Source organism: Carassius auratus, chromosome 4 (assembly GCF_003368295.1).
Source record: "Carassius auratus strain Wakin chromosome 4, ASM336829v1, whole genome shotgun sequence".
NCBI lineage: Eukaryota > Metazoa > Chordata > Actinopteri > Cypriniformes > Cyprinidae > Carassius > Carassius auratus.
In genome coordinates this window covers 8,518,756-8,543,521 of record NC_039246.1, presented here as the reverse complement: position 1 = coordinate 8,543,521, position 24,766 = coordinate 8,518,756, and the positions used below count along the sequence as shown (strand labels likewise).

The window sequence follows — 24,766 nt, the reverse complement described above, 5'->3', positions numbered from 1 at the left end:
TAAATGCCTATATTTCTCAGTCAATATTAGTTCTTTCACACAATATACACCAAATATGAAATCTTGAGACTCAGACCTTTCTGACAAAATGTAAATGTTTGAAGATTATAAACAGTTTTGATTCTAAAAAACCATAATACATTTTGTAATATATGACACTTGAATCCACCCACTACGCTAAAAGATATTGAAGTCCCATTTCCATGCTAATGCAATGTCCAATTTCAAAATAGTTTTCAAAGGATGCATTTTGAGGTTTTAAGCTTTCCAAAGATAAATATGTGATAAAGACAATGAAGAAAAAGCACCAAGTGGCCCACGGGTGGGCAGGTGATACTTATGGGGTTTAAAAGAAAAAACAACTGTTTTGAACAGTAAAATATAACATTACATAGCATATATACAGGCAAGCACACTTCACAGCACTCGTGAGACGTAGTGCCAAAATTTGTTCAGTTTACTTCAGGACTTGCTGTCTTTGCGGTCACACATTACATCAGAAATACAACTGCTGCCAGTGACGACAGGAAACATCTTTTTCTAAGCCAATAAGTGCCACTTAGACATGAGCATCCATGTCACTGCATTACACTTACTCCTGAAACAAGAACAAGCTGTTACTGCTTACAGGAATGTCAAACCGTACAACAGTCTAATGGATTCTGACCTAACTTTATGGAAAACGTGATACTTTAATTGACAGACATGTCTCTAATAATTTATTTCAGAGTACAGAAAGAAATGTGTGGTGGCCCAAGTTGCCAAATGCTGCAAATCGGCAGCCGTTGGGAGCGTTTTCAAGGCAGCAACTGACTTCCCTCACCAGAACGCATGAGGTCAAAAACTAAATAAACGCTGAAACCCAACAGAAACAGCGAGTCTGGACAATGACAGAGCAGTTCATTTATCAACGTCCTTTGCACGTAAACACATTTTTACACACTGATACATCATCGTGGATATGGAAACTGTGAAAACAGGCATGTCGCTTACGTGTTGACCAGATTGCTTTACTAAATACACAGCTCTCTGTGAAGCAGATCAAAAAGTGATCCAGGAGAACTTCTGCCCGAAGAAAGACGAGAGAAAATAAAGATCTTCCCACATACACACACTATCTTGAGATATGGCACATCATGTGTTATGGCAGGTGGTGTGTCTTCGAAAGTCCAAAAAAAGGCCATCATTGACAATCATTCTGTTGTTTTGCCACATGGTCCTGTCTAACCTGTTCGAGACCATGGACAATAGGAACAACACTTACACAGCTGACCTCACGTATCCCACAGACGTGAGAACAGCTGGATAAACTGTGAGGGTGTGATTAAACAAAATGGCACCAGTAGGCCTCTAAAACAACTCTTTGATGTCAAAACTTGATCAAAGCAATAAAACCGCCTGAAACAGAGACACATTCACCTCTACCTTTCAAATGCAAAATATATCCATAACCTGAACCCCCTCAGCTAAAGTGATGGACCAATCCATTTCTTTGAACCAATTCCACCAATAGCTCTGTAGATTTCACTAGAATTTGACATTTGTGTCACATGACTTTCATTTAAAGGGACGGCTCACCCAAAAAAATCATTCATTAGACCGGTAAATTTATCTTCGGAACACAAATAAATATATATTTTGATGAAATCCGAGAGCTTTCTGACCTTGAATAGACAAATTAAGACATCATTAAACATCAGTGGTTCAACCGTCATGTTTTGAACCTATGAGAATACCCTACTTTTTGCACTCAAAAAAAAAAATGCAGGCTATATTCACACCACTATTCACAAGAGTACCATGAAGATGATTATCCGAAGATGAATGAAGGTCTCACGGGTTTGGAACAACATGAGGGTGAGTAATTAATGACAGAATTTGCACTGATGGGTGAACTAACCCTTTAAATCCATTCAGTAGAATTGTTGCTAATTGGTGCAAAAGTTGTGTAGTTTTTCCAGTCTCAAGTACATATCAAGAAAACAATGTGGGGTTCATTTTCATGCAATGTTTCATAAGAGGCATTCATTCCTGGGCTTGTATGTTTAACTCTCGGTTATTCCTCTTCTTCAAGTCAAATGAGCAGAAAATAAGCCTGTCTCCAATGTAAACCAGTAATAAAACACTGTAATAAGTCTGTCATTACTAAGGAGGCCCAAACCGAGAGGCATTTCCCTCCCCAAACCCAAACTCCAGTTGGAGGTATTTCACACAGTGAAAAAGAAACAATGGTAACTTCCACCAACAAGGGAAAACAAAACACAAAATCTTTCCTTTTTTGCCCCCTTGTTCTTTTTTTCCTCAACGTTTAGGTGATAACATGCATAAAACATTTCAAAACAAGAAAAGCAATGTTGGACTCATTTAGAGAAGGGGAATGTGACTTTTTGAGAAAGACGGTGGTTTTGTTAATAGTGAGTACAACAATCAGGCAATCTCCTCTCCTGAGTGAACCCAGTCAGCTGCCGTCACAGCTGCTAACAGGCATCCTAAAGCAACAACTGATGTGCTCAGAGATCTGCCCTCCCCCTCATGGGCCTAATGCACACACACACACACACACATTCTAACTGTCTGTTGCAGCATGCATTCACCCCCTCCCCTCAATCCTTCAACAAAGCTTCAGAGTTGAAGTTCCATCCAGAACAGGCACATAGGAGCCTTTGTCCCAGTCTCCCTCCAGTGCGCCTGAATTAAGACAGACTCCGGCACCTCGGGGATCAGGAAAGGACATCTGAAGCAGTTACCGAGAAAAGTATGACTAAAAGACGGTACAAATGTTGTAAACAAGCACACATGCACTATGGATGATTAAAGGATAAATGTTTACATGAGGACTTTACTACAGCAAAGTAAATATAAATATGATATAAATAATAATGATTACAAATAAATAAAATTATAGAAAATAATTAGATAAATAATACTGATTATAATTATATATAAAATTGTAGACAATAATATTTAAAAACAAATTAATAATCATTTGAAGACAACTTTGCCGAACCTCAAAATGTGTAAGCCAAAATCTGTGGGATGACACAAAATGCTGACTTTTACTAACAAATAAACAGAAATATCTGGAAGCAACATGAAGCAAGAGTTGCAGTATGATGATTTATGTATACCACCAACATTTTAATAATTCAAAGCTGGTTAATATCATAAAAAATAATACACAGTCATTTTAATAGAAAATAATATAAAAAATAAATACAAAAATATTGATTATAATTCAATTTAAACTATATAACATTATGTAAAACTATTATAAAAACAAATAATAATTTGAAAATTAACTGGAAAAATACTAAATACTAAAATATTTTTTAAATTAAACTCAAAAGAGCCAAACAAATATGTTGTCTTCATTATTTTAATGCAGTGCTGAGAGAAAGAATGAGTTAAAAAGCACTTAGAGTCAATCCTGTCTGCACTTTAGATCACATTTCTATAAACACAGACAGACACTTGAGACACAGACACAATCCTTTATGTTCCTTCAAGAACTAGCTCTCTGTAACAAGCCTATAGCCCATTAGCTGTGCATGTATCAGCCATTTCAATGCTGACACCCAACAAGAACACATCAAGATGCAGTCCAGGCTCGGGATGTTGTCATCGATTGTTAGTCAGAAGGGATTTTTAAATTCCTTGTTAAGCTTCGTTTTGAAAAATGCTCTAAATGACGCCTGTTTCTCTTCGTGGAATCCACTAAAAGTCTCCCCCTCATTAGAAAAGAGAAGGTAAAGGTCTTTCCAGAGTTATGAGGGAGAAAGTTCAAATGGTGAAGACCTCTTCCACTAAACCACAATCAAATGGATGGAAAATATCCGTGGCATTTGCTAAGGCTATCATTACTATTACTATTACATTACTTAAACTATTAATTCTAGGGAAATACCTTTACATCATGATATTAGTCATTTGTCTATTTATAAAGCTCGGTTCAATCCTCAGGGTTTAGTCAGTCTGTGTCTGGAGAAAATGAGCGAGGCGAAGACATTTGACCCTGTGGACGATGAGGGATTTTCTTGTCTGAGTCAATCTGGCAACTCAGGGTCAGGCAGCTGATGACATCATCACGCCTCTGACAGCCCTCTGTGCCTGACACTGCTGACACCAAACACCCCAGAGTGCACTTGGGCCGTCGGGTTCCCCGACTTACAGAGAACACAATACAGAAGAACTGCTTTATGTCTGCCAAAGACTTGAGACTGCAAAAAACACACGAAGAGCTTACAGATTGAATAATACGTTTAAAAAAAAGAGCGATTTCAGAGGGCACTGGATTCATAGTTGTTGTTAAACACCTGCTAGAGACTTTCATGGCTGTCAAATCAGCAAACCAGTCATGATCTTGACCTCTGACCTCACCTCTAACCCTGACAGCCGCTCCATTACTGCAGAGATAGAGTGACATTCCAACAACACACACATGCACGTCTCTATCACTCCTGTATATGATCACAGGTTTCTATACATTTTATCCTAGTTAATTTGGTACCCTTAATTTTTATTCTAGTCATATTCTATATCACATTATTGTTGTTCTATCTGTAATTCAAATAATTCCAAATAATTTCATAATAAAATTGTATTTATATAATTGTATAAAAATACATGTATTATATGTACTGTATTTATATAAACAGATCATACTTACAGTACAATACTATTCAGAAGTTTGGGGTCAGTGAGATATTTCAAAACAAATTAAATTAAATGTAAAATAAAATATAAAAAATATATTAAATTAAATAAAAAAAATTATATTGTGAAATATTACCACAATTTAAACAAACTATTTTTATTTCAATATATTTTTTACTCCAGTATTTTAGTGTTATGTGATCCATCACAAATCATGCTGATTTGCTGCTCAAGAGACATTTCGGACTATTATAATTGTGTTGAAAACAGTTTTGCTACTTAATAATTTTGTGGAAACCATAGAATATATATTTTTTCCAGAATTATTTGATGAATACAAATATTAAACAGCTTTTATGTAATGTAGAAATGTCTTGTAAAATTATAAATGTATTTTTGGTGACTTTTTAAATATAATGCATCCTTGCTGGATTTAAAAGATTCATTTATTTTTGAAAGCCCGAAAATCTAAATATTACATTAAAGAAATAGGTCACCTACAAATATAAAACATTTGTCATCATTCACTCAACCATGTGTTATTCCAAACCTCTTTTTATTTGAAGATATTTCCAAATACTGTTTTTGTCCAAACTCAAATGTTCACAATATTCTTTTGTGTTCCACTGAAGAACAGTTCAAATTAAATTCTGTCATTGTTTACTCACCTCTATATGTATTTATATACACTTTTTGGTGAAATAAAGTCATACAGCTTTAGAACAACATTTGATGAATGATTAAAGCATGACAGAATTTTCATTTTTGGTCAAACTACCTCTTTAAGTTGAGCAGCCAGTCGATTCTGAATCTCAGACGTGCATTAAAACAAAAGTTCCTGTTCTACAATGTGTAACTCTATCCAAACAGCACCGAAAGCAGGAAATGGAATATCACTTACAGCACAGATGAAGCCCCAGTCAGCCTTCCAGCACCCCATTCATAATCAAAAGCGACTCGCCCTTTTTTCCCTCGTCTGCTTTCCATCATTTTCGGATCTCCTACATGGTCCTGGAGTTTGAGGATGGGGTTGGATTTATAGAGTAACAGAAGATTCCACAGCGGGCGTCAAAAGATAGCCTAAATAAACCCTTCTGATATTGTGAGGCCTTTTGCTGTCATGAGCTTGAACTGAATACTATAAACCTTTAAAATAATTCTCTAGTAGGCTGACCTCAAAGTGTCTTTTTTTAATTTAGAGTGATTAATAATCCAAATGCAACCTATTAGAAATAAATACAAAGGCTGTGTTTTACACCACATGGTGAGTTTCCCACATTCAGACAAAGGAACTAAGAGCTGTTGCACAACCGTTCCTCACAAACACCTGATATCCGCCTACCCAGGATGCACCTGGGCCATCTGCAGCCTTGATATGCAACATTTTGCAATAAAGCAACACCACACTTTAGGTTTTCTTTACCAGAGATATTAATAAACCTAGTGGGACAAATTGAGGAAAGCACTACAGCGGTTCATGTCAAATCTCTGGAGGGAGTGTGTGTGTGTGTGTGTGTGTGTGTGTGTGCTTGAACATTCCAGCGGACTGACTAGCCCTTGACACATGGTAACAATTAAAGACGCTGGAGGACACGAGAGAGCAATAGGGAGACCATGTTTGCAAGAAAGACTGCTTGTTGTTCTTCAGAAAAAGAAAGCCTGACTTTTGGATACTCTGCATGGAAATCCTTCTCGTGGCCAAAGATTACATAGAGCTGAGTCCGGAGACAAACTCTGGGAGCCGACCAAAAAATCTAACACGCAACGTTCACCAGAAACAATGTCAGAGGTGAACTAGAGGGTCGAATCGATAAAGTCACTGCTACTTCTCAGTGTAGAGCAGCAGAGGAAAAATCTGGTTAATGGGCCAGGAAAGTGTTACATGCAGAGAAACAGAGCGTGACTTGGTAGAGATAAGTCACTGTGCTGATAAGCCACCAAAGCACTTCAGGAAAACATGCTATGACTTCAATTTAAATCCAATGAAACTTATCCTCTGGGTTACAACATCTCAACAGAGACTTCCTTTCACATTGGCAACAGGGACATTCACTTCAGAGAGAAACACAGAGACAGCCCAAGTGCTAAACTGTCACTACATCTTAGATCCGCTGATCATGGGCATGTAATTTAAGTCTTGCAAATATAAACATTTAGTTTCGTGGTAAATTTAACATTGCCTTTGCTGTTCAATCTCTCACAAGTCTGTTTATTTTCAAATGTCAAGGTGGAAAACAACATTTTGCTGAACTGCAGACTAACAGTAATTATACCATGGTATAAATTCAATTTAATACAAATAAGTCCAACAAATGAAATAATAAAATAAAACAAAATAATGTGTTTATTTACAAATGTCATTTGAAGTAATATCTAATATGAATAATACAATTCTAAAGATAACATAATACATTTAATTATATTTCATTTATTGACCCGCAAATAAATATTGTATTATCTATTTTACAGCAAATATAATGTAGCAGAAATATTACTGTAATTGACTGACAGAAGATAGATGTTGCTCAAATTAACCATTAATCACGTTTATGGCAGAGCCAGTAAAAATCTGAACTGCTGAAGTAGAAAAAAACCACCCTCAAGAAAAGGAAAGAGAATTATGTGAATCATGTGCTTATCATCTCTATCCCATGACTCACTCTTTCTCTCTCTTACTATCCAAAAGAGCTCCAGCAACCCCCTCTGGGTCGGTAAGACTATTTAAAGCACCTGTTACTAGATGGACCCCAGAGCGCAGCTGTCTATCTATCAATCACTCACTCAGGGGCTAAACGCTGAAGATCCCTGTCCCAGAGCCATCATCACTTACACCCAAAACTCAAGGGTTTTCTACTCCTATTTTTCCACAAACTGCTTGTTCACTTCTTAATACGAAAAGAAACTATCAGTATTATTTTATGCACTCTGGCGACTATATTATATTTAGTATTTTCCAAATGAAAAAAATCACTGATCATGGTAAAACTATATTTTACAGTGCCCCTAAAGGGACATATTTCAAAACTTTCCCATTCACTAACAAAACTTTTGCATTCTCTCGCAAACGATTATGCTCCCCTGAAAATTCGCTCGCAAAAGTACTGAAATATAGTTTTTCCATCTCATATTATTGATGCTTATCACAAATGTTTCTCAGGTGAACATTTTGTATTTATGTACACATGATTTTTGTCTTGCAAACATAACATTTTAGTTTTGTGGCAAATTGAGTATTGTTATTGCTGTTCAGTGTATCATTAATTATTTACAAATGTTAAGATTACAGATGTTTTTTTTTTCAAATATTAAATTTTGTTGAAATTGCAAGAGTAAAAATTTCAATATAATAATAACTATAACAAAACTACTACTTATTTTTAAAAAAAATCTAAATACAAATTAGTAAAACAAATGAATAAATTACAAAAGAAGATTTATTGCGCAAAACGTTTGCTCGCTTGCAAAACTACTATACTGCATTTCCTAAAAAAATTTGCATTCTCTCACATAACTTTTGTATTCTTCCAAGGAACATTGTGGTTTCATGCAAAACAAAACTAACACACAGTTTTGTAAATGCTAAATCTCTAGGGGGGACACAGTAGTCGCAAGCAAATAACAAAGTTTTGTGAGAAAACACAAAAGCATGGAAATCAACCCCCCCCCCCAATTTCATTCTGTTTTACCATCACCATGTCCCTTTAGGCACTCCGTATTATTTACATGTATGCTTGTAAATGCATCTAATTCTATTTTCACACTTTCAGGTACATCTGCATGAGCGACTGAGTGTGTAGTAATAAAAAAATGAGGTGAGTGGTATTTCCTGTAGGCAGCAGGCCAACACCCATGTCACACAGTTCACACACACACACAGGGTTTCTTGGACTAGGGTGCGAGAGTTTTTCCTGCACCTCTGTCACCCTACACTCTTGCGTAAGGGGAGTTCTGAGAGGCAGGTGCCCTTCTGGAAAGATCCGTCTCATTGCCAACGACAGCCGGGCTCAAAGCACTGCAGTCATGTGCCAGCGTGTGAGACGGTTGACTCCTTCCCCCAAACCCAGTAGGAGGCTCACATCTGCAGTCAAAGTCCAATCAAATAATCATTCAGTGCCTATCAATGGCTAAAAGCCAGTCTTTATTATAAACATACCAGCCCCACAACAGTAATAGGAATGAACGTTGCCCTTTTTCTGTTGTTTGAAAGAATGCCATGCTGCCAACTCCTGACACCCACCACTGAACTATCAGAACAATATAAGGCTTTTGCCACTGCAAAAAAAATGTATAAATAAAATGGCACTGACCCTAGAACAGATCGCAGAGTCATTTTAAAGAAGCCAAGATGACCCAGAAACAGCCATTGTACTTTTTTGACATATGTCTGATGATATTTGGTGCACTGTAATAAAACATTATGAAGTTATCTCAGATCAGCCACATTTAACTGATATTAGTTTAGTATCAGACTGCCAGTGCACTAAAAGTACTGGAATATCTTTAAATACAAATAAATATAATTAATAAATGCAATAAAACAACTTCCCAAAATTGCTTTCTGACATATAATCAATAATTATTTCATGCCTGCATGCCCTTTGAGGTGGATCCACAAATCCATTATAAAATTGATCTAGAGCAGAATTTGGGACCGTGTCCCAAAGCCTAAGGGTACAAAATGCATCCCAAAATGTAAAACTACTGTCCCGGGATCTCTTTTGGTCTCATATAATATTGAATATGATCATATCAACAGGAGCAGCTGATGTCAAACGACAATCAAAATTTGATCTATAATTTAAGCAATAAAAAGCCAAGATTGGGTCACTTTGAGATTATCTGCATCGGATGATTTCCAGCATCTACATAAAAAGCACATATATTTAATGTGCATTCAAACAAACATCAGGAAACTCTGATTTTTAGTTGAATGGACATACACTTCTAATCTGTCATATGTACTGTATACTGGCCTTAAATTTGCTTTTCAATGAAAAGTATTATAAAGTGTTTTTAATGAGAATATTATTATGCAGAGAAGGCAAAAATCATTCACATTTTTGAATAGATAGTATGAGCTCCAGCTGTACATTCAAAGGAGAAAAATGAGTGTGGGCAAACTAAAATAATACTTTAGAGCTTCCAACACAGAATTACAACAAATGAGGATCAATATTTAGTGTTAAAATGGAAAACAGACCCATTATGAGTAGTCTGCGTGGTCTGGCCCTAATTAAGGCTTGATCCCACCACAGAACGTTCAAACAAACAGTTGAGGTGCCCTTCAAAATTATGTTTGCTTTACATGCAAGTATACGTTTCAAGGTTTTTAAAGAACGTTTCACTAGCCACAAAAGTTAGATTACAAGTCATAGTGTGCTAAGTAAACGCTCGCGAATTTAGAAGGACGAGGTAACCATAGCAACAATACGCGTTCCATTATGGAACGGTACATAATCACAGTCACTTAATTAAAGTTTTACGCATCCTTTGATTTATTATAAATATCTTTAAGAAAGTTATGGTTACCTAAATTGCATAAAATCGTACCAAAGCGCGTTTACCACCAAGTTGAGCGCATATTTACGCAATGAAACAGCACTTACCTATAGAAACCAGTTTGATGTGTTCCCTTTCCAGAAACTCTAGCGCGACGGACACGTTCTCCAGCTTCATCTGCCTGAAATTGGGTCTGGCGTGGTACTTTCTGTACATTTTCTTCTGGCTGAGAACTTCCAGGAGCCCGATGAGCTTGAGGCCGTCGCTCAGGTCCTTCTGCAGGTCGTTGATCTTCTTGTTGAGGCATTTCAGATGCTCGTTGCACCACCTGGTGAAGGTGTTCTGCTGGATCTTCTTCCAGGGCGCATCCTCCGCCAGGTCCTTCTCCGTGGCCGGCATCTCCTCGTCTCCGTCCTCTCCGTTGTCGGTGCCCTGGTAATACTGCGGCGGCAGCTGCTGGTCGAAGTATGTATTATTGCTCATCATTTTTTTTTTTTTCAATGTTCTCGTGCCCCCCTTTTTATACGACAATCAGCGAGTTTTTACAGCGCGAGGGGGGAGTGGGACAAGCGCGCGCACGCTACTCTGAAGGGGAAAAAAAGAAGGAAAGAAAACGAAAGAAAGTTTAAGAGCGTGAGAAGTATTTCTCTAGAACCAAACCAGCTTTGAACTAGTTTTAAAGAAAGAACGGTTGCTGCGCGAATGTTTTGCGTTCACTTTTTAATTCCTCCAGCCGTCACTTTTCAGAACGCCGTTTGAAAAAAGTTCGTTCCTGCTTTATTCGCGTTCGAAATTAAAGGAAAGACGGGGAAAGCGACGCGACTTAATATACTTGAATGGTTAAATGAAGCATGAGGCGCTTTAAAACTCTTGAGACCCCTCCGGCAGGGCTCACACGTCAGTCTGCTGGATCTCCTGGTATGCTGCTGTCATCGTGACCATATAGAACTGCGCTATGGATGGGGGATTCTCTAATCTGACCGAGATAGTGATACCGGCGCCCGATTGGGCGAAGCGCACAGCGGGGAAGGGGATTGGACAGACCCCGAGCGCCGCGACAGTTGTGACTGTCATTTTTATTTTTAGAAACCCCAAATTGGGCACGTGGGGGCTGGAGTTTAGCTTGTTGTAAAACTTGGGCTCTTTTTTTAAAAACAAATGGGGCTGGAAAAAGCAAATGACAGCATAATTATGTCAGTGAGCCATTTTAACACAGTATGCTAAATACACATCAAAGCATACCAAGGAGAAGGGATGACAGGCTGTTTATTAAAAACGTATAAATAGTTTGACAGTTTATTAATGAACAATATTATGGCTGCAGTTGACAAAACCTCTATTCCAGTCAATGAAGTCATACACTGTAAAACTTCATAGTCATACACGGAGTCATTTTGTTACCTGTATGTTACAGTTCTTAACTACGTCATTAAACTAGCAGTTTCTCTAAAATGCACTTTGGATGAAAATAAATGTCAAATGCATAAAAAATATGAATGTTAATACATAAATATCTAGTAGCCATGTCACAACAAATATGGAGCACATAAAACAACACTTTTTACATAAAATTCAAATGAGTGCTAAAGTTTGTTAAGGTTGTGTATTGTTTAAATCAAAGACTTTCAGAGCATGTTTTTACAAGTTATTCAGTGTGTTACTTTCTGTTTCCTTGTAATCAACTAGCAATTTCTGAGTAAAAATGATTTATTTTGCTACTAAATTGTCAAATTGTTCAGTGTATCAAGGTAACAAGAACAATACTATGGTTTTATGGTACTTTTTTCAATGAAATGTTTACAATTTTTTACAGTGGTCATTAACCTGCACTTTAAAAAAATGTTTGGGTCAGACATGGACCTACCCCAACCATTGTGTTAAATTTTTAAATTCAGTTTTTTAAACAAAACGGTCATTTTGAGTGTGTGCAGGGTTTCTAAATGTATTCTTTCATCTTAAAAATCAGTTCAAATGTACACTTGATGAAACACATAAAATATGTATTATTATGCAGTTAGATGCTGCATGGTTTTACAAAGTTTAAAAACGACCTTCAATGAAAAGCACAGGCCTGAATGTTAGAAAGCACCATGAGAACTATTTTACATTTTATGCATGATCAGGATTTTAATTAAGCTTTGATTAATTTTTCACTAAAATATGATTACTGATTGTATTAAACGAGTTTAACAGCATATTGTACCTAGAGGCTATGGATTATTTGATTATAATAACCTACATAAGGCAGACTAGTTTAGTGTTTGTGCCATAAGACTTAGACTCAAAACCTTATTGTTACAAAGATATGGCCATATCATGTAAACAATGATGGCATTATTTCAACTCGTTTACAAACCGGTTTCTGACCCCAGGTCACAGTGCTGTAAAATGTCACAACCTGGAAGCTTGTATCATTTGACATGTTATACATACTCTCTGTGTGTGGTTTAAACATTTTATGAAAATATTACAAACATCTAACACAAAGTTCGGCAATAGAATAGTCATACAACTGAACTCATTACAACAACACACTGTGAGATATTATGGGTCTGTACGGAAATGTATATACAAGTAAGTGTATGTAAGACACAACGAGTTCTTGTAATTCACAGTGTTTTCTCCTGTGGTGAACTGTGACTAAACCATATACATGCATCTGGTTCAGTATTACTGGAAAAATAAGACCCCCATGGACTTTCTTATTGTTTTATGTGTGATACATAAAAAAAACATAAATTCTAAAGAAATGAAACCTCTGACATGCAAAACCCAGAAATAGAAGAGGTTCATATACTTACAATGAAGTCACAGGCATGACTCAGAACCTCAGCACACTTCGATGTGAACTGACAAATAAAACAGATGGGAATGTCAGAAGAAAGACTAGATAGATGAAGGGGGACATCTGTTCATCATTTAGTGAAAGTCATGGATATCAACTCACCTTATGATTCAACAACAGCCTGAAACAAAATCAAGCTCAAAGCAGTTCACTGATCCGACAGAAATAAACGAGCACATATATTGCATCATGATGCTCTGGATAAACTACTTTATTAGTTGCTGTTCATTTACAAAATATACATGGTTACCAAAATACTTCAAATTTCATTTTTTTTTTAAATAAATGCCTTTTAAGGCAAGACAACATGTAAACATGTCAAAGACACTGTACAGAACAGTTACAATTACACAACCACATACAGACACACAGCAGCATCGCCACAACATCTCCATACATCTACCACCTTCCGGCATCCAGTAAAGCGCCATTTACAAATGCATTTCTAATGAATTTGTTAGTATGTACAATTTGCAATTATCTCAAAACCAAAAGACTTTAATAACAAGATAAACAGAACAGAAGGGAGAACCAGGGTGGAGAATGGACTTTAAGGAACAGTTCACCTAAAAATGCTGTGGATGTGTTTGTTTTTTAATCAGAAAGATTTGGAGAATTTTAGCACTACATTACTTGCTCACCATTGGATCCTCTGCAGTGAATGGATGGAGTCCAAACAGCTGATGAACAAGACCATAATTGATCGACTCCTGTCACACTGTTGGATTATTCTCATATTTTTATCAGCTGTTTGGACTCTAATTCTGATGGCACCCATTCACTGCAGATTATCATTTGGTGGGCAAGTGACGCAATGTTACATTTCTCCAAATCTGTAGAAACAATCTCCACATTAGGATGACATGAGCCCTGATAGTGAGGGAACTATTTCTTTAAATTATCATATAGACAATACGACATTCAAAATTCATTGATAAAGTGAATCATTTTATGCAATAGTTCATAATTAGGTCAACTTGGAGAAAGCCTGGGCTTTCCAAAAGTTGATTGCTCTGATTGCATATTTGGAAATATTTTGGACAATTTATAATCATTATGGTGTCATCCACAGCAAAAGTGTAGAGATAAAACAAATTAAAAGAGGACATAAATGGCATTGTTCTCCATCTTCAACACAAAACAAAAGCAAACAGTTTAAAAACTGGGTTAATTTGGATTTAAACAAATCGTGCAAGCTCTAATCGTACAAAATCGTCACAGGAGCTAAAATCTACCACTGGTTTCTATCACTCAGCATGCAGAATCTACTTCCACAGACATGCAAATACACAATCTGTACATATTACATCATTTACAAGTGCTGAGTGGAACAGTAAAATAAAATTCACTCTTATCGATGTGAAAATTTTCATATGCAATCTCATCAAAGTAACAAACCTTTTAATGCAGTGCAGGACAAATAGCACTTTTTTAATTGTTTTGACAAATCACTGTGTAGCATGCACTGTGTCATAGAAAGTCAGCTGACCATTGAAACATTGAGCATTCAGCTGTGCTGCCACTGAGTTTTGAGTCTATAAACAGGAGCAGAAAACGGCACTGGAACGACTTTGGGATACGGCAGATATTCCCAAACACTCAACAACAACTAATGCCAGGTCTTAAAACCACACTACAAAGATCACTGCCACAGCGCTAGTCAGCCGTCTACAAGCACATATGTCTACTATGATTAAGTCACTTTAATAAGAAGTCTACTTTGTGCGGTTCGTTGAAAATGACACCAAAAGACATCAGGTGAAGACAACTTGTGTGTATACCAGAAATGATTATATAGCAATAAATACTGTAAATATAAAGTCAAAGATTTTGTTCATAACAATAGTACCTCAAGGCTTAACGCAAGTATTTACTAGAACCATTACATGGATATGAGTTCAGTGACACTATTATTAATCTTCATAAAAGAAGGTACAGCTGTTATAAGCCCAAATCTACACAAAGAACTCAAATTTTTAATCTCTGATGTAAAAAGCTACATATAAGTACACATTTCTCAGTTTTAAATGTCTTTAGTGAAATATACATCATTTAAGACACGTTTCTTACTATTATAACTTTTTTTGTGAAAGGCAGTATGGAAGTTTCTGCTTCTAGCGTTTATTATTAACTAGATAAACAATTCATGCTATTTATTTATGCTACAGATTTCAATTGCTTTGTAAGAAACATCTTTGTTATGGTTTTTCTGTAAGGGTTTATAACTGTAGTTCTCAACTGGTTTGACATCAAGTGAAAACCAAATACACTATAAAAAAAAAATTTGTTTTAAAAATAATGTCAAAAATGTATATTAGCGTGAACTGCATAGGTCCAGTGATATGTTGATATAATTTGGGAAGATTTACTGACTACAAAAAGATATGCATTTCAGTTCATTATTTATAAGCTTTTTCATTTTGCTACAGTATTTTAACTTTATTTAAAAATAAATGACCTGCGATTTATTTTTGGGTCCCGGCACCAGTTGAGAACTACCAGTTCATGCCATTTTGTTCTTTCTGTAAAAAATTTCCAACTCTGTCAGATTCCTTGCAGAGAAGAGATTGTATAGACATAGAAGTCCTCTGTGTTTTGTCATTGCAAACATGCAAAAAAATAAAAATAAAAACAACAACAGCAAATAATCAGCAATGCATCGTGGAATTACAGTAGATCTGTGCTTGTTCATTACACTCCTCTCAGAATTTTTTTAGTGTTCTTTTAGCTTGTACGTTATTCAGTCTTTGTATAAAAATATCTATCACTCTTAAGCATCATTTATCAATCTTCATACACAAAATCAATCTACAAATTTCATGTCTTGGAATAAACAATTCAGCTACAAAAATATCTATAAGTTTAAAATAAGCATGGTTACCTGCTGCAATAACCTTAAACCACCTGGAGTCTTCAAAATCTGGATTTTTTTTTCAGCAAAATTAATGTAAAAATGACAGACAGTATGCATCACATGAGTATTCTCCTTTGCTAGCATATAGAGAAGTACTGTACAGTTAACTACAGAGCTTTTGAGTTAGAAACCAAAGAGAACATGCCATGGTCTAAAGTGAAGGAAGTTCTCGGTTATTGTACCTAAACACAAACAATTCTGACAGTATTGAGACTTCGGTACGTAATTATTTTAAATGGGAAGATCCAGGAAGATTAAATAAGTACTGCATGCTCCTACCTAATCGAAAAGCAATGAAGCACAAAGCAATATGCTGCATTCAAAGCATTGTTGATGAAGAATGTTGTCCTCTTCAGTCCCCAAGAGATCAGGAATCTGTTTATAGAGGTAAAATGTGCAAATGTTCTAGCGTAAAGTGATAAGGCGAATAGTTTTGGGGAAGAAAAAACAACTGAAGAAATGGAAATCGAAGAGTCAGAAGAACTTGGAGTCGTCCTCTGTTCTGGCCATTTAAATACCCACAGCATGGCGTCAGTGACTGAAGCACTGCTGGTCGAAACAGATATGATTGTCTACAAAAGCAGAGGAAAGCAGTTGAAACAGCAAACAACCAGCATCATAACGCACACCAAAAAGCCATGAAGTTTGGAAGCCATTTGTTATAGTGTTCCCGTATGTCCCAGGCGAGTGATGGTTTTCAGTTCCCATTGGTGGTTAAGTGTGGTCGGGTGATAGAATTGTGTACCATGGGCAGAGTGGGATGATGAGGTCACTTCCTGTCCAGCACTCAGGCCAGAGCTCTGGTGAAACTGGGAATGAGAAGAACTGCTGCTGCTGCCAACGCAACAACCATCACCAGGTTCCAGTCTCCCTCACTCTCCTGAGGTCAATGAGAGGAAGAGAATGACATCAGAGGGAAGAAATATTTACATCTTTTATATTTTTCCTCTCACATATATATATATATATATATATATATATATATATATATATATATATATACATATATATATATATTAATGAAAAAAAAAATTATTAGATAGATATATGAATGTCTTCTGAAATATTGCTCGGTAAGTGTTCTAAAGCACTGCCACATGAAACCTAGACATAAAATAAAATAAAAAATAAAAATAAAAGATAGATAGATAGATAGATAGATAGATAGATAGATGGATAGATAGATAGATAGATAGATAGATAGATAGATAGATAGATAGATAGATAGATAGATAGAAAATACACACAATGTATTAATTATATTTGAATGAAATATTTAGTATTATATACATATATAATTTTAACATTTTAGGCTGACAATATTTCCTGTATCTCTGATTTTGTAAAAGTAAACTTTTGCATATTTTAATTTAAATTATTAACTTTAAAATCTGTGTACTTTTTTTCTAACAGAGAGGTTCTGATGTTCATATTTCATATTGGCATCGCCCAAACTGAAACAGGTACAAACTCACAAATTTTTATGAAACTGAAACACAAATGGTTGCATAAACTTTTTAGACTGGTTTTAAAAAGTTACCTATTTTCTTTTTTTCCAAGACTGGTCATAACTTTTTTTAATTCAGTTATGAAAAGGTAGAGTTTTCTTATTTGCATTGGAAAAGTAAGACTTGATTACCTCTTGGCAACTGCTAGTTGGTCAGACTTGTCCTTAAGACACAGTCATGGTGGCTAAGTTTACGCAACTGGCCACAGAGTTTCACAATTTTTCTCTGGCTAGAAAACAGTGAATGAAGTTACAGAGCTGAGGTGGTTTTAATTGAAACTTCTGAGGTCTTGTTGTTTATTTCCAGTCATCTTCTGTAACAGCACCGGACTTGAGAGCTATATATACCCATCCAGAAATGTGGAGAGATACAAAGCCAAGAGCAATGACCCAGTAAAAACTCCAATCACTGTCGCACACGTTCTCTTTTGCATACTCTATTACTCTCTCTCCATCTGGTGTTGTGAGACTGGCAGTGGAAACCGCATGACTGTCCAGCAGAATCAAGGAACTGTGTGTGTGTGTGTGTGTGTGGCTTCAGTCGGCCCCGCTGGGCAGCAGAACTGTTGAAATCAGAGCTGTGTCATGCATTTGGCTGGGATAATAACGTTCTGAATTCTCAGAGCATTTCTGAATATGACTTGATTTTTGATGGTGCCAAACTGAAGAACATAAGAAATGTCTATGATGCAGAACTTCTGTCCAAACTACAAAAGCACAATTTACTTTGGCAATGTTCTAAAAACAAGTCAACCCCCTTTGGGAACGGGATGTTTTTTATGCTTTTTCTGTATACAGGCTTACTATTACTCAAAGAATTGACCCATTTTTAACGTACTCCATCCTGAATGAGGGTTTCTGTTTTGTTTAGGAAGGTTTTAAACCTCTGAAATGACAGGAATAAATACAACTATTTGGTTTTTCAGAGTAGTTAATTGCAAAACTATGTTTGTGAAACAATGTGCACATCCATAAAAGGCCCTCGTAAGGAACCATTCATTATGGCTTATAAAAAGTGACATTTTGACCGTGATAAAGATGAGTTTCACAATACAGGAGGGACAAAATGCTCATCTCTGGACTCTTACAGAAAGAAAAGGCAAAGCCATACCTTTCCCCTTTAGGACAAGAGCTCCTTCCAGCAGCACCATATCAGGCCCATTATTACAACCATTCCTATGAAGGGTATGGAGAGAATAGGGCACTCAGACGAAGGAGTGGAGCTCTGAGGAAAAACACAGGGGGGTGCAGGGATGGAGAGAGGAAGAGGAGGAAGAGGTGGTGAGAGGAAAAAAAAAAAGAAAAAAATGACAGACACTCAAAATAAGATCATGATCACACATGGGAGGTTTGTGCACATGTGGAAATACAAGTAAAGAAAACATGGAAAATAATAAAAAAGTAATAGAGAGAAAGAATGAAGAGTGTGAGGATGAAAGGGAGAGAACACAACCAGATAGATAGATAGATAGATAGATAGATAGATAGATAGATAGATAGATAGACAGATAGATAGATAGATAGATAGATAGATAGATAGATAGATAGATAGATAGATAGATAGATAGATAGATAGATAGATAGATAGATAGATAGATAGATAGATAGATAGATAGATAGAATTGCGAGGATAGATAGATAGATAGATAGATAGATAGATAGATAGATAGATAGATAGATAGATAGATAGATAGATAGATAGATAGATAGATAGATAGATAGAATTGCGAGGATAGATAGATAGATAGATAGATAGATAGATAGATAGATAGATAGATAGATAGATAGATAGATAGATAGATAGATAGATAGATAGATAGATAGATAGATAGATAGATAGATAGATATGCCAGCAGTTTATCAGGAATCATCAAATTTGTTTGGAATTTGATATAGTTCAGTGTGCGTCGTGAGCGTATGGGTGTTTATGGTATGTTTATGTAGGTGTTCAGTGGTTCGAAAGCAACAGAACAAAGCAATGAAAGACCACGGGGGAGCAGGGAGACAGGAAAATACACCGAGATTAGATACACAGCAAAGATGGTTAAACACAAAATGGAAACCTTGTGCTGATAAACACAGAGCTAAGGTCGCCATCTTGGCATTTAAAGATCCTTGCCCACACCGCACAGCCAGCCCACTGTATTAAACCAATGTACCGGGTTAAATCTGTCGACAGTATCTGGGACATGTTGTTGAACGCTACAGAAAAGAATTCAGATTCATCCTTCAGTTTGTATAAACAAACAAACCAAACATGTTGAGAGAGAGCATTGTGTCTTTCCCTCATCAGTTTGCACGGTAAGCCCATCTATCAACTATCTACAGTATGTTTTTTTACAAAGTGAAGGACAAGTCAAAAAAAAGAGCACAGCCATGGTATATGAAAATTGGGAAAAGAAAAGGTGCAAGAATATGTACTTCAAGTCATTCAGAAGTAATAAACTAACCTTCCCATAAATCATCATGAATGATAAACAAATCATTAGAATATATAACACAGAATTATATATATATATATATATATATATATATATATATATATATATATATATATTATATTTATTTATTTATTTATGTATTTATTTATTTTATAAATTTCATTTAATTTCATTTTACCAAAATGGAAATTACATTTTTCATTTTGCTCAATATTTTTGGTTGTTTAAATTTCATTGCATAGCTATACATAACCACTGACTAATAGTATAAAAACAACATTATATATTACATTAACATACAATCAAAAATCATTTATAGCAAAACCAACATGCAAAAATATTCAAAAATGTATAATGTATGCAAATGTTTAAGTAGAGTGTAGGGAGAGTCCTATCCTTTATGGCAAAAACACTTTACATAGCAAGCGACTTCTCTGATTGGTGGATCTTTGTTTTTCTTTTATAGGTAGTACAGTTCATAAATTAATGTTGCAGTTAATTAAACATATATATTTAAACAAAGTGACTTTTCACTAAAAATTTTTTTAGCATATTACAGATTCTGTCGATAGAGCTCCATTTGTATTTAACCCAGAACATTCCTTTAAGGAATCATGGGAGTTGTAGGCGGCAGAACGGTGTGAGTGAGGGGTTAACCACACAATTAAAGTACAACTATGAAGGACGGATGATTGACATGGGACAGGGTACTCAGACTGGACAGACTCTTTGATAAGAGAAAACTGGAGAAGTTGGAAAAACTTATTCTAAGAGCTTGTTGTTAGACAGAACAGGGGTTAGAAAGACCTCTATGTCAGTGCACATTGTACACACACACAAACTGGATCAAGAAAACTAGCTAGACACATTAGCTGCTAAAGGTTTGACAAACACAAGATGTGAAAACACACACACACACAGTCCAGAATCAATGTGTGTGACAGGGCAAAAAGCAACCCAAAGTGAAACATACACACTCGACCGAAAATGGCGAAGTGGTTTAGTAAGACAGGATGCGCTTTGAAAGACAGGTACTGCTGTTGGACAGATGGTGGTTGCCCACATGCAAACCGTTAGTCATGTACAGAGCATTTTCAAATGCTGACAAACATGTAGTTCGATGGAGTCATTGTGTCATTCTGTTGATAACATTTCGCCCTACTTGCTGTGTGAGTAATATCTGTTTGTTTTCAGCATGTGGACAGTGCGGTGATTTATTGGAGGTCGCATTTTTACCCCAAGGAAGTTCACATGTTCACTGTCTGAAGTTCTAGATTGATGGCTCTTGTGGATTTGGAAGAAAGCAGTAGGCCATGAACTGATATCTGACCCTCTTTATGACCCCTCACCTGAGCCTTCCTCCCAGCCAGCTGATCAAGCTCCGCCCTGCAACGCTGAAGCTCCGCCTCTAGCTCCGCCCTCTCTCTCTGGCTGCTCTCATACAGCCCCTGCAGTTCCATAAGCTCCCCTTTTAGTCCCTCACACTAAAAGAAGGGAGAGATATGAACAAATGATAAGAGGACAACTGATTAGATTCACTGAGTCACAGGGAGAGTTTTAGCATATGCTGCAGAAAGAAGTTGACTAAAAATCTTTGTTTAATCATTTCATTATTCAATAGAGAACAGAGGAATTTGATTTTCTTTGTTGTCACATTGTCAGGGTTTTTCAGCGCTATTTCCCACAAGGTCATTCTGTTGAACAACTGAAGGCAAAATTATCAGATATTCTGCTAGCATCAAGTATTTGGCTCACACTTTTTGTCAATACCATGACAGATGGTTTTGTTTGACACCTAATGTGACTCAATTTACCCCATACTGAGAGTGGAGAAAGTTTTTAATTAGTATTTGTGTCAGAATTTTTTTAATATGAACAATATGACATTATCATCACACATAAAAGTATACATACATTCATACATTTAAATAAACACATCATAAATTTAATTAAATATATCAAAATTTACACAATGTCTGTTGCTGGACAAATCTCTTGTATAAATGTTGATCTATGAGAAAGTAAAGTTAAAATGAACCACAATTCTTGATTTATTTCATTTGAACCAAGTAATTGACTGGAGTTGATTGGAATTTATTCGAACTGACTGAGAAATAATAAAAAATTCAGGTGGCTATTTCGTACCAAAAATGATCCAAAAACATTTACAATTGAAAATGCACTCATCTAAAGTTGAAACATCTGTTATTTGGCCAAGTGGGCAACTAATTTTACCACTAGTGTAAATACTGGCCATGCCGTACCTCTCTCTGGACCTGTGATGCTTTCTCCTCGGCCTGTTTCAGCTGGTCTCTGAGGGAGAACACCTCTGAGAACCCTCCACTCACGCTCGTCGGGGTGACGGGTTTGCCCTCAAACGAGATGTTCTTTTGGGTATAAGCGTCCACCCATTCCCCACCTCCTACTTTCAACGTGCTGACGAATCCCTCGGCCATCACCTCCTTCTCTACATCTTTTCCTGTGTCATTTTCTCCATCAATCTGCTCTACTTTCAGTGCCAGGCATGAATCAGCTGAACTGTCAGGATAAAAGCAGGAAATATACAGTACATTTATTATAGACAGATGTACATGTTGTGGTGCATTTTTAGTGTAGTACTTATTTACTTGAACTTGTGCACTCTTCGTAGATTAGCTGAAAATTATGACTTTGTGTGTGTGTGTGTGTGTGTGTGTGACAGCCGCACTGCAGTACTCATCACTGATTCATTCTCATAATAATTTATTAAAAATCTCAAACTATTTGGTTTCTCTCCCTCATTCACTCTCTTAGTCTCTCACAGTGCTCAAAAAAGCCTTTACATTAAACACATACATGTCATAGAAAATCAAACTATATAAAATAAAATAAAATAAAATAAAAACTTTAGGTATTCAAATTCAAATTTATAATGCACCTGACAAACCCCGTTAACTAGAGAAGAGAATTATGCTTGTACATTTTGTATTTTTTTGAAGAGGTGCTGAAATGTGTGTTTTGGGCAGATTTACAGCTTAAATCAAACAATTTATTGAGAGATGCATTAGAATATTAAACTGTGCCTATGTAAAATGAAATATTGATCAACTTCAGCACATTTTCTACATTTTAGACTGTATAAAATCATCTGTCCTCACTTCCCAGAAGAGTAATTCTTTTGAGCTGAAACATTTAACACTAGTTTAAAAAAACATAATGGTATACTTAAAAGCATTCATTTCAAATAGAGATTGAATTAGAATAATAAAGTCAAAGAAACCTTGATGTCTTAAAATAGCTGTAAGGCAACTGCGCCTCATCTCGCTGCCAAAATATTTGGATAAGATGAAATACACAGTAATTAATGTTTCATGTTGCTGTGAAACACCTTCATAGCTGCGAAATAGTTTTAGCGAGAGTGTCCATTGAGACAGATTACGGCTGAATGCTTCAGCGGTCACGCCGGCCTTATTAACAGAGACAGAATTTGCAAAGCTCAGCGGCTGAGTTGTCTTGTTTGTGTGTGATTGACAGGCCATGTGGCCAATCACCTGGCTCGCTGCTGCTCCAGCATCTCCAGTTTCTCGGAGAGCTGCTTGTTGTCGTTCTTTAGAGTCTGACACACATCTTTCAGGGAGCGACACTCCTCCATCAGCTGGTCCATGTCACCTGTCCGATCACAAAATAAGAACAGATGTCAGTAGAAGTAGGGAAAACCGGTAAATTCAGAATAGCAAATTAGCATTTTACTATGTCTGCTGTTCTAAATTTGTGTACGTTCCAAATGGAATACTACCATACTACTTTTTGCAGTATGCAGTATGTATAGTGTTCACATTTTATGCAAGAAAAGTATGCTATTCCAAATGTAGTCACATTTTCTGAGCAAAAATTCTAGCATACCAAAGATGCAAAAATTGACACTTGAATAATAATACACTATCATTCAAAAGTTTAGGTTCGGTGAGATATTTGATTGTTTTTGAACTCATATGCTCACCAAGGTTGCATTTATTTGATAAAGAAAAAAGTGAAATTGTGAAATGTTCTTGCACTTCAAAATAACTGTATTTGTTTTAAAAGATTTTAAAATTTAATTTATTCTGCGAATGAAAAGCTGAATTTTCAGCATCATTACTCTAGTTTTCCGTGTCACATGATCCTTCAGAAAACATACATACTATACGCTTATTTGCTGCTCAAGAAACATTTATTATTGCCTAATACTTTTGTGGAAACATCATATCTTTTTTCCAGGATGCTTTGCATTTGAAACAGTTTAAAAGAACAACACTTATTTGAAATAGAAGTCTCCTGTATCATTATGAATTTCTTTACAGTCACTTTTGATAAATTGGATGCATCCTTGCAGAATAAAATTTAGAACTGATTAAAAAAGAATAATAATTAACAAAAAAACTATTATATATTTAACGATAACTGATTCAGAGTCATATACTACATTGTAGTCACATCTACTTAAGTGATCATGTATTTATTTTTCATCAAATTTTGCACAAATACATCGACTTTTTTTAGCAGTACGATCCAAAAAATACATAATACATTTAAAAAAATTCTAGTATGAATATAGTAGTATACCACTTGGAACATAAAGGCCAAATTGCACCCAAATAGATTTGTTTCAGACTGTGAAATAAATGATACAGTTGCTACACATCCACTGCAGAAAAATATTGAACATTTGTCCAGGGAGCCGTAAATACACACCAAACCCTGCAACTAGTCTCCATGGAAACAACCCATTCTGCTCTCTTCCCGCTGCAGCAGTCTGACCTGTCAATCAAGAGTCATGTTTTCCTTGCACGTCCCCCATGGTGCAACGTTCAACCCCCGATAGCATAGGCTCTAATCTAGAAAGAATCTCAGTAGCAAACAACTCTGCACTCTGTCTCAGCCAGGCCTGG

General features: G+C 36.1%; 2 protein-coding genes across 6 annotated transcripts in view; both read right to left on the bottom strand.

Annotated features, from left to right (window-relative positions):
• The window catches only part of LOC113058046 (filamin-C-like), a 46,599-nt gene extending 35,492 nt beyond the window's left edge, over nt 1–11,107 (bottom strand). Inside the window, 1 exon segment of the mRNA XM_026225714.1 lies at nt 10,260–11,107. Coding sequence (XP_026081499.1) covers nt 10,260–10,638 — 379 coding nt within the window. The 5' untranslated portion in view covers nt 10,639–11,107.
• A 2,077-nt stretch (nt 11,108–13,184) lies between these two features.
• LOC113058055 (coiled-coil domain-containing protein 136-like) overlaps nt 13,185–24,766 on the bottom strand; it is a 31,204-nt gene continuing 19,622 nt past the window's right edge. For 3 of the 5 annotated variants that reach the window (XM_026225735.1, XM_026225743.1, XM_026225726.1), the window contains 5 exons: nt 23,390–23,507; nt 22,124–22,397; nt 21,209–21,343; nt 18,530–18,643; nt 13,185–16,791 (listed from right to left, as the gene is read on the bottom strand). In XM_026225735.1, coding sequence (XP_026081520.1) covers nt 18,539–18,643; nt 21,209–21,343; nt 22,124–22,397; nt 23,390–23,507 — 632 coding nt within the window. In that variant the 3' untranslated portion in view covers nt 13,185–16,791; nt 18,530–18,538. The remainder of the gene's footprint in view (nt 16,792–18,529; nt 18,644–21,208; nt 21,344–22,123; nt 22,398–23,389; nt 23,508–24,766) is intronic. The other 2 variants (XR_003277909.1, XM_026225751.1) reach the window with 2 other exon arrangements.